The sequence below is a fragment of the Lactuca saligna genome, chromosome 7 (genome assembly GCF_052625555.1).
Source record: "Lactuca saligna cultivar CGN05327 chromosome 7, ASM5262555v1, whole genome shotgun sequence".
Taxonomy (NCBI): domain Eukaryota; kingdom Viridiplantae; phylum Streptophyta; class Magnoliopsida; order Asterales; family Asteraceae; genus Lactuca; species Lactuca saligna.
Window position 1 is genome coordinate 76,867,177 of NC_136423.1, and position 10,122 is coordinate 76,877,298.

General features: G+C 30.5%; 1 protein-coding gene across 1 annotated transcript; it reads right to left on the reverse strand.

The window, feature by feature from the left end:
- Positions 1-5,121: 5,121 nt before the first annotated feature.
- Positions 5,122-6,534, reverse strand: LOC145006571 (protein BIG GRAIN 1-like A). Its single transcript, XM_078965655.1, has one exon. It carries the CDS (start codon positions 6,417-6,419, stop codon positions 5,214-5,216), a length of 1,206 nt encoding a protein of 401 aa, XP_078821781.1. The 5' UTR covers positions 6,420-6,534; the 3' UTR covers positions 5,122-5,213.
- Between the last annotated feature and the right edge of the window lie 3,588 nt (positions 6,535-10,122).

The following is a 10,122-nucleotide window of genomic DNA, read 5'->3' on the forward strand; positions in this document are numbered from 1 at the left end:
CTTTTCTTTGGTCATCACATTAATGCATGTTTCATCTTATCTATCTAGAAAAAAGGTTATTCTAGAATCTCATTTTTCTAAAGAAGAGATTATTGTAACATGATAAAGTAATGATATATATGGAGAGGGGGGGGGGGGGGGATTGTTGGATTTTATTCAAAAAATCGGTTTCTAAAACAAAAAATAGCAATAGAAGCATTATAAATTTGAATAACATAAATATAATTTATTCCAATCAAGGATCATTTTAAATGAACATGAAAGATCAAACACGTTCATAGAAGGGTTAGGAAACAACAACCTTTGATGTATTTGATTCCTCTTGAGAGGTTAGACATTGATGAAGATGAAAATAACCCAAAATAAAATTACTCTAGAGAAGTTTACCCCCAAGTAATAAAAACACCTTGGATGCTAGTCCTTGCTTACATTATTAAATTTTTAAGCTTTTAAGCAAAAACCAAAAATTTTCTTAAAAGAGAGTTAAAAGTATCAAGCTTTTTCTATTGTATTAAGACTTTAAGAGAAAGAAAGAAAGAAGAAGATACTATATGGTTTTGCTTGAGGAGAAAAGAAGGAAAATTAAAGCCTTTAAGCACCTTCTATAAGCTATTAACCTTTGGGTCTTAAAACTTTAGGATCCATGTTTCTTTATTTGTGTCTTTTTCAGCTAAAATTAGAAGTGCGTTCTTGAAAATTACTTGGTAAATATTCGTAAACATCATTTAATCTTTCCCTTCCTCCACTAATATGTTTTGAATTTCATCTTACACTACATGTTCTTGTAAATCCATCCAAATTTTTGTAGCATGCACTTCATAGTTCATACCATAAGCATTCGATAGTGTAAAGTACTACTACCATCTTCCCCATCATTTGATCACCAATACCTTCAACCGTGCCCCTTCTTTCCATATACTGGGACATACAAATAATATGGCTCCGATATCACTTATTATAAACCCAAATGGATCAAAGTATGCTACTGTTGGTGGTCTAAACAATGAGCAAAATGTAGTTTTTCTACTATGAAATACAAAGAAAACATGTGTCGAAAGAGTTAAGCAAAAGAAGGTTTTTTTTTTATTGATATTAAAAGACAACTTACATGAGGAAAATAGGGATAGAGAGTTTCTAAGTTTTTGTTGTCTTTCTACATTTACTTTACCGCTTAAGAACGTAAAACAACAAATATTTAAACCCAAAAGAAGAAAAGTTAGAGATGGCAAAAACATATTTTAGGTGTGTGTGGGACTACTTATTTAACTTAATAAACAATATTTTGATAAAAAAAAAAAATGCTTATTAGCTTATGTGGTGATAAAAGAGTTTGATTAGCTTATGTGTTAATAAAAAACTATAAGTTGATTACTTCTTTTTAAATGTTTAGTAAAAAAAAATTTTAAAAACACTTTTTATATTTCTCAAATATTTTTTAAAGTTTATTGATTTTTTGGAAAGTTAATACGTTAACAAGTCCTTTTCAAACTCAACCTCAAATATCCATTTATTTTTGTTGACATTTAGAGATTTAATATCACACAACAAGGTGCCCACGGGAATCCTAGTTTTTTTTTGGGAAGTTCTTGCATGATAGGCATTTGAATATGAATTCAATAGACATTTCCCTATATCATTATAACCATCTTTTAATTTTGGGAAGTTCTTGCACCATGGGCATTCCGGTTGTTTTGGATATTTTTATATTTGAAATGGAGCTTCACCAAGTGTTGACAATGTTTGATTCTTGAAACATTTTTCAATGATTTTTAAAATACTTAAGCCTTCTAGTATACTCCCTGTGCCAAGAGGCATGGAGAGCTTCCAGGTCAGCAAACATTACTATCACATGCACAACCCCTATACTCACCATCGTGAAAAAGAGAGGAAGAAAATGGTTGCACGAGAAAAAGAAGTCTTGTTCTCAAATGTGGTGGTGACAACATTGATCCATCACCACCACAACCACTATGAGGCACTGGGATAGCATGCACGGTGGCGGTGGCCTTCCACAGTGGCAACAAAGCTCTTCCGTTACAAGTATTCTGCAAGGCATTAGAGATGGATAAGGGGAGGGGATGATAAATCCCAGTCACCGTGAAGATTTTCAGGGCTTATGTTCACCAAAGAATATAAGGGAATGATTCACAGACGAATAGGTACGTGGGAGGTGTTGACGTGGGTTAAGTGGGATGGGGTATCAATTGAGAATATTAAATTTTGATACTGATTTTAATTAATTTATTATATATTAAACTAGGATGTCAAAAAGTCCCGGGGAGCCCCAACCCGTATGGGGAATATTTGTTTAAAAAATGGGGGGCAGGGGTAGAGGCGGGGCTAACCCCATTTTAATTTCGGTGTGGGGGCGAGGGTGGGTAGTTTCGTCTGGAACCCCCAATGGGGGTCCCATTAATATATTATTTATGTTAATATATATTAATAATAAAAATATAATAAATAATAGCAATGATTTTGAACTTTCGAAATTCGATAAAATACCATGTTTTTAAGTTGTTAGTATAACGTTTTTGAGATGTTATAAAATTTTTATTTTAAACATGTAAAATTATGCTATAAATAACTATTTTTACCTAAATATAGCTTCTTTTAGGAGAGAAAAAAAAACATTCTTTTGACCTAAACGACAACTTTGTTAGCCCAAAAAAAAATCAACCCAAACGGGGACAGGGAAACGGGGGTAGTGGTGGTGGTAATATAGGTATTCAGGGCGGGGATGGGGAGCCTAGAGATTTCGGGGGCAAGAGCAAGGGCGCGGACGAGTGAACACGAAAATTTCGTAGGTGGTGGCGGGAGATGCAATTCCCACCCTATTTGCTCCCGTTGACATCTCTATATTAAACTATATTAACTAATATATGCGATATCTAGTATACATGATCTTAATTAATAAAGATGATTACTTACATGAGAAGCATGCAAATATTGTATCGAGTTTTTTTGGAACAATAGAGGGGTCCCACACCCAAAAATCTCCACCTCCCCATGATCATATGATTAGAACAAATAATTTATCAAAACATAATTTTATTTATCAGTTGGGGTGACTTTATATCTATAGATATTTGCATGATATTATTCATCTAGGATCCTACAGAATCCATAGAGATTGTATTTTTATAAATGTTAAATAATTTTTTTTTATTTGTCTAATCTAGGGTTAATTAAGCTAGAATATGAGTGTTTTACTGTTTTTCAACAATTATTAGATAGTCTTTGAGATCCGCTGGTAAAGGATCTTTTACCGTTGTTTATATTTTATTTGTTAGAAATTCATATTAGTACTGCTATGATTACATAATACATATTAAATTCTTTTAAATGTCGTAGGTCCAATGTCTTTGCAATGTTTGCAACCTTGTTAGGAACACAGTCATGGGTTTTTTTTTTTTTTTTTTTTTTTTTTTTTTTTTTTTTTTTAACAAAGAAGGTCGTCAGAAGATTGAAGTATATGAGATTTGAATTCGTATCAATTTCTATTATAAAGCCTGTGATAATTATGATGATCTTCATCAATTTCATTCGTTCATTAATATGAAGTAATTCACATTAAGTCAGAAATAACTACGATGAAGATGGTCAAGTTCGCAATAATTAGAACTCACAATCCAAAACAATATTTCTTACACTTCTACAAGTCAATGCTTGAGGCTAAATGAGTTTAACCTTAAATCACAAGATATTATCAAAACTTATGTATTACGTTCATTGATTGAAACGCTTAAAACTCATTAAATAATATAAATTGATATATCTTTATGATTTTTTTTATATCACTTGGATGAGAAACAATATAATGATATATAGATATTACATAATTGGTTGTTTGAGAAAGAATCTAAAAGGGGAAGGAAGGGCATGAAAGACAAAGTTAAAAGAGGAAGGAGGGGAAGCTTTGGTGATCCCAAGGTGTGTGTTTCCATGAGATTGTTTGCAGCTTTAACTTTCCCAAATTCACACTACAATAAAGTAAAAGCAACTTGATCGTGTCTTGTATCTTCGATCATCAATAAAGCAAACAAATATGCTCTAAGAGACTAAGACCATCTTTTATACATGCATTAAATCTTGTATCATGTAATTGTTAAAGAATGTATGCTTTTTCTTTATCAATTTAATGCTATCAGTAATAAAATACCAAATTTAGTAGGAAGATATTTAAAAACATTTTTAATTTTTATTAAGCTTCTTATTTTTAACTATTTTTTGAAATTTAGGTATCTTTGTTTGGTTTTTTAAACAACTCAATTTTTATCAACTAAAGAGGGAACTCGAAAAAGAAGGAATCAATAACAAAGATTTAATAGACAAAATTAGATTCTTAACCAAAAAACCCAATTGAATTTCAGTTTTGAATTTCTACGCATAAGCCAAAAAACAATTACTAAACTATTTCGTAAAAATAACATCCGTGTTTTCTTCAACTACCTAACTTTTGATAAGTAATTTCTTATTTATTTTTAAACTGTTTTGGACATGTGATATATGAAAACGAAGATATGATAGAGGAAAACACAAATATATAATGTTTTGATTATATTTATAATCTAAAATTTGTGCTCAAAAATAAAAATAAAAACTCATTTCTGAAAATTAGTAAAACTAATTTTCCAACACAAATTACCTTTAATATAACGTAAGTAAGATTCCCTCAAACATTCTTAGTATGTATATTGCTATTGATGAAAATATTCGAAGTTGTGAGGCAGGGCGATCGAAGAACAACAAACAGCATTGAAGAAAACAAAAGCACTCACTTTCCCAAACCCCAAAGGAAGATCTACCTTTCACTTTACCCTCCTATTTCTCCATTCTTTATTTTTACCCCATACTTTTCCTCTTTTTACACATCACCCCCCTTTACTTTTCCCTCTCTCTCTCTCCCGCATGGGATCAACCAAATTCCCAACGTCACTATCTCGCCCTTTCAACCCCTTTACTTTCTTTTTTTCAAATTCTTTGAACTAATAAAATATCTATATCAATCTTATTTCTTGACAAAAATAAGGACATTCAATATCAACCATACGTTTTATGGGTCGGGAATTCGGGTATTTAATTTGCTAAGATAACTGAATTATACGACATTCATTGAATCACTTGACAAAATTTATAATGTTTTAATTTAGTATATAAACAAAAATTGTTTACCAAATATTAATAATACTCCAACACAAAAGAAAATAACAAATTCAGAAAACTAAGCCACTAGCTATGGCACGATTGGTACTCAAATGAGTAGTTTCGTACACAGGAAGCTCCTCACAATATTGATCATTCTTGAAAACGTTCAAGTGATCGAGCTCAAATAAGTCTGAGCTAGTGTCACTTGCCATGTCATCATCTTCTTCTTCTTCTTCATTGTCATTCTGTCTTGTTGGAATTTGTCTAAGATTTGATTTTTCTGTTTTCTGCCATTGAAATTTCTGAAAATCTTGCTCTCCCCTTACGTTTTTACTGCAAGAACGGGAATTTTCATCAACAATTGCACTCTCTGGATAAAACCGAACTGTTCTTCGCATTCCATTGTTGAGTTGTTCTCTTGATCTTGGAGAGTTTTTACTTAAACACGATCGAGAAAATGAAGAGGCTGTTGAACATGTAGATACATTTGTGGATTTTGATGATCTTTCTGTTCGGGTTTGAGTTGGATCTTCAAAACCCGAATCTTTTGATTTCTTCGAATGCCCGTTTGGAAAAAGGGCATTTAGAAAATTTGTCAGCCGACCTCCTGGTGAGATCGGTTGCTTTACTTTCTTTAAACTTGTGTAGATCTTTAACGCACGGGTTTTTGATCGGATTAGACCAGGTGTTTGGTCTGTTTTATTTGTTTGATCTTCATCAAACAAATAAAACTCGTTCTGCTTCTTAACATCAGAACATGGTGAAATGCTGGTTTTCACCTTGTTGAAGGGGCCGAAACAAGAAGGTTTAGGTTTCGCCACTTCGGCTTCTGAATACCATCCAAAGCTTGAATCGGAAGAACTTGAACCAGAACTAAAGAACATTGGGTCATTATCAAGTATGATTTTCCGATCAAATTCCGGCAATGAGGTAGGCCTTCTACCACCTTTTGAGACTTTCTCATTAACCTTCATTTCCATCCATTTATCAACCAAACATGCTCGCCGGAAACTTGCTACTTCTTCATCCTCCACCGCACTGGTACTCTTAAATCTACCGCGACCACCACCGGCTGTGTCACCGCCTCCGCTTTTGACGCTCTGTTTCTTTGCAGCTTTCTGTTTGCGTAGCTTAAATTCACCGAAACTCTCGTCGCTTCCGTCAATGGAACGGTAGATTTCGTCAAGAAGAGTGGAAGAAAATGATGGGTTTTTTGTATTTTTCCTTGATTTGTCTTCTCTAAGTATTTTATCCCAATCATATATGTCGGCCATAACTATGTAAATCGGAAGGAAACTGGAAAAAAGAGAGAGAGAGAAGGAAAGGAGAATGAAGTGAGAAGTGGGATTTGATTTTTTAGAGAGAGAAATGAAGGCTTGAACGAGAATGTATGATGAAGATGAACAGGGAAGGGGGAAGACTTTATAGAGTAAGATGCGCGCGTGCATGGTGAGTGCCAAATTGCTTAAGATGTGCATTTGATTATGATAAAACAAAAAGACTAAATTGCCCTTAGTTAAGATATTTTCCGAATGAAAAATATAACATCTTATTTACAATTTACAAACGTTTTAAACTAACAAAACAAATCACCTAATTATATTCTTAAAAATTGGTCACAGATTAAATTTATTACATATGTTGATGTTGATAATAATAAAACATTGTTGCATGAATTAATACAAATTCAATTTGTTTATATAAATTGATAAGAAAAAGAAAGTAATTTCTTAAATGGTAAAGAAAATTAATTTATGGTTACTTCAATTTATAGCAGTCATTCTTTAGAAATAAATAATATATATATATATATATATATATATATATATATATATATATATATATATATATATATATATATATATATCGTTCTTTAATCGTTCTGCATAAATGTTTTTATAATATAAGACTCATATTTTATTAATTTACCCAGTAATAGTAATTATAAAATATTTTTGATATTGTGATTCATAAATTTTATTACATTCTCTTAGTAACGGATAAAATAAGCATTTCAACAATATAAAAATTGATATAATTATCAAATAAACCGTTGCGTTTTTTCAGGATGAAAAAAAGCATATCATGATTTGTTTATTAACTCACACATTCTCCTCAAAATGAAAGTAATACAAAGCTCTTTAATTTTCGTTAGAATCCAAATTTGCTTATTTCTTTATGAACAATCTTTATCTTTAGAAGTTATAACTCACATCTCACATTCAAGTTTATATGGGGTGTTTTTGAGATTGGTGATTTAAAACAACTTATAATTATTTTACTTGGTATTAAAACGGGGTTATAAAAAATGAATTAACTTATCTTATATCAAAATGAAATAAATTAATAAGTTATTTTCTTTACAACGATAAAAGAGCAATCAATTCATTAAATTAAATCATAGTTCTACTTAGAAACTAAAGGATCTTACTGGAAATAAATTAACATTTTAATTAAATAATTGGGTATAATAGTTAGGATCAAGATGATCTTGGAATGGGGTCGGGAGGTGGGGTTTTTATATAACAATGAAGAATCTTGGTTGGAGGTAGTGCATATTAGTGGTTAGGCAACCAACGTATCACTTGTACTCATTGGGTGTTAACAACAAAAGAATCAAAAGACAAGATTTTGGTTGTTTTTAACTTTGGTGAAATCAACAATATCTTGAAAATCCATCATAAGCATCAGCATATGAAAATAAAATAATAATAATACAAAAAGGCGGAAAGCATATCCGAAGTGAATTCTATTAATTCTCTCATCAATGTTTTTAAACCCGAATTTTATTTCTTAAAAACACTATAATACTATAGAAAGATAATTATTCAAATCTCAGTACCAATATTTAGATTTTTGTTGTAAATAAATACTTAACACACAGGAATAAGTATCCGCAGATTACATTGTTTACAAATTTTTTAACATTTAGACAAGTCAATCAAAATATATTAGTATGGTATGTTTGCTACAGAAAAATTGAATTGAAGCGAATAATAGAAATGAAAAGAAAGATAATTAAGTCAAAAAAAAGTGAATTGATTTTATTATTTGGTATGAATGTATTAGATTTGTATATCGATATTAATTTATGAAGATATATAATGGATTTTTATATTTGTAAAAAAAAAAAAAAAAAAAAAAAAAAAAAAAAAAAAAAAAAAAAATCCCATTTTTTTCACCAATTAGTTTTTATAATTTTAGTTAATATTTTATATTATAATTTAAATTCAATGGTCGAGAAATAACTTGCTAAATTATTCATTAAACCATTTGATAACAAATTTTTAAGTACAACCTTGTTCAAACCTGAATTCATAAAGATTTATTGTCAAATTTCTCATCTAATTATTATTCCCACTAAAGCTTAGTAAATATTGATGATCGGTTGGTAGCATTGGTATATGCATGAGTTATTGATCCATTATACTCATTAAACCTTCACATCCCCTTTTTCTCTTCCTTGTGCTTTTAGTGAAACACTCCCCTTCTCCTACATGCTCTATAATATAGCACCCAATAATCCAATGTCACCTTAAAATCCTACAACTACCCCTTCTTCATTTGCACTATAATGTAGCAACCAATATCACTTTCAAATCCCAAAACTAGATACTATACTTGCAACTTCACAATTGAAATAAAGAGGGCTTCTACATAAAATTTTTTATGAAACTAATTCAAAATGTTGTATTAATGTAATGGGTCGCCTAGGAGGATATAGTCCCTCGAAGGGAGGTTCCAATTTCTTATTAAAAGGGTTTTAATCGGAGGTGACCAAGAGGGGATGATACGGTGTTGCTTGTGAATGCAAGGTAAGACATCTTATTGTCTTCACCAAAACAGTGAACCAACTCAACGGGAGTTTGCTTTAAGCGAAAACACTTTTTTTTTTATTAAAAGAGGGAAATAAAAGATCAATAGGATTGTGTGCATAGTTATCATGATTCGTTATAAATGAATATAAGAGATTCATAATAGGATTCTACATAAATCTTTTTTATATATTAATAAAATTAAGAAACATATAGTTTCTATTAACATGAAGCAAGTAATTCAAATTATTAGACTACATGCATTTATGTATTCACTATTAATATACGTTGGTAGTGCTGGAAAATTGGTCTTAACTAATTTTCAAAGATGAAACTTTTTCTTATTTTTGAACTAAATTTCGAACCCTAAACATTATATCACAATGAGAAAATGATTGTATGTTTTCTTTCGGGATAACTTCCTTTCATTATATCACATGTAATAAACAGATTAAAGATGAATGATAACTTGCATACATCACATGTAATAGACAAATTAAAGATGAATGATAACTTGCATACAGATGAATGAAGCTTCACCTCCTTGTGTGAGAACCTATGACTTTAACCTCAAATGGTCAAAACATAGGTGTCATCCACTCCTTATTATATACTAACATGTCACTTTTTATTTATATAAACAATCTTTATATATAAATGGCTACAAAACATATAAATCATACTTTATGAGTTTCTATTTGCTTTTTCTATACATAATAATTTCTTGATTAAATACAATAGTTGATTTTATTTATTAATAATCATATTAATAATAAATATTCAATATGCGCCAACTTGATTAAGGTGTGACCTTATATGATCATATCTTATTAGCAAATATCATTCAACGATGATTCTTAAGCATATAGATCTAACAATCTTCCGCTTGTACAATATTTGTTATGGATTAACAACACTAGTACAAAAATGACCTACGGTCACACTTCCTGAAAAACGACCTGTGACACTTTTTATTAAAATTGTGGCCAAAGGTCACTAAAAAAATTTAGAGACTGTTTTTTGATACATTTAAATTAGTTTGTGTGACCATTATATAGATAATCAAAACTTTAACCACACTTAATTATACCAAATGTGACAATATTAGTCACACTCGACCACTGAGGCCATAAGTCACAATCAGCCACATGTATCGATTAAA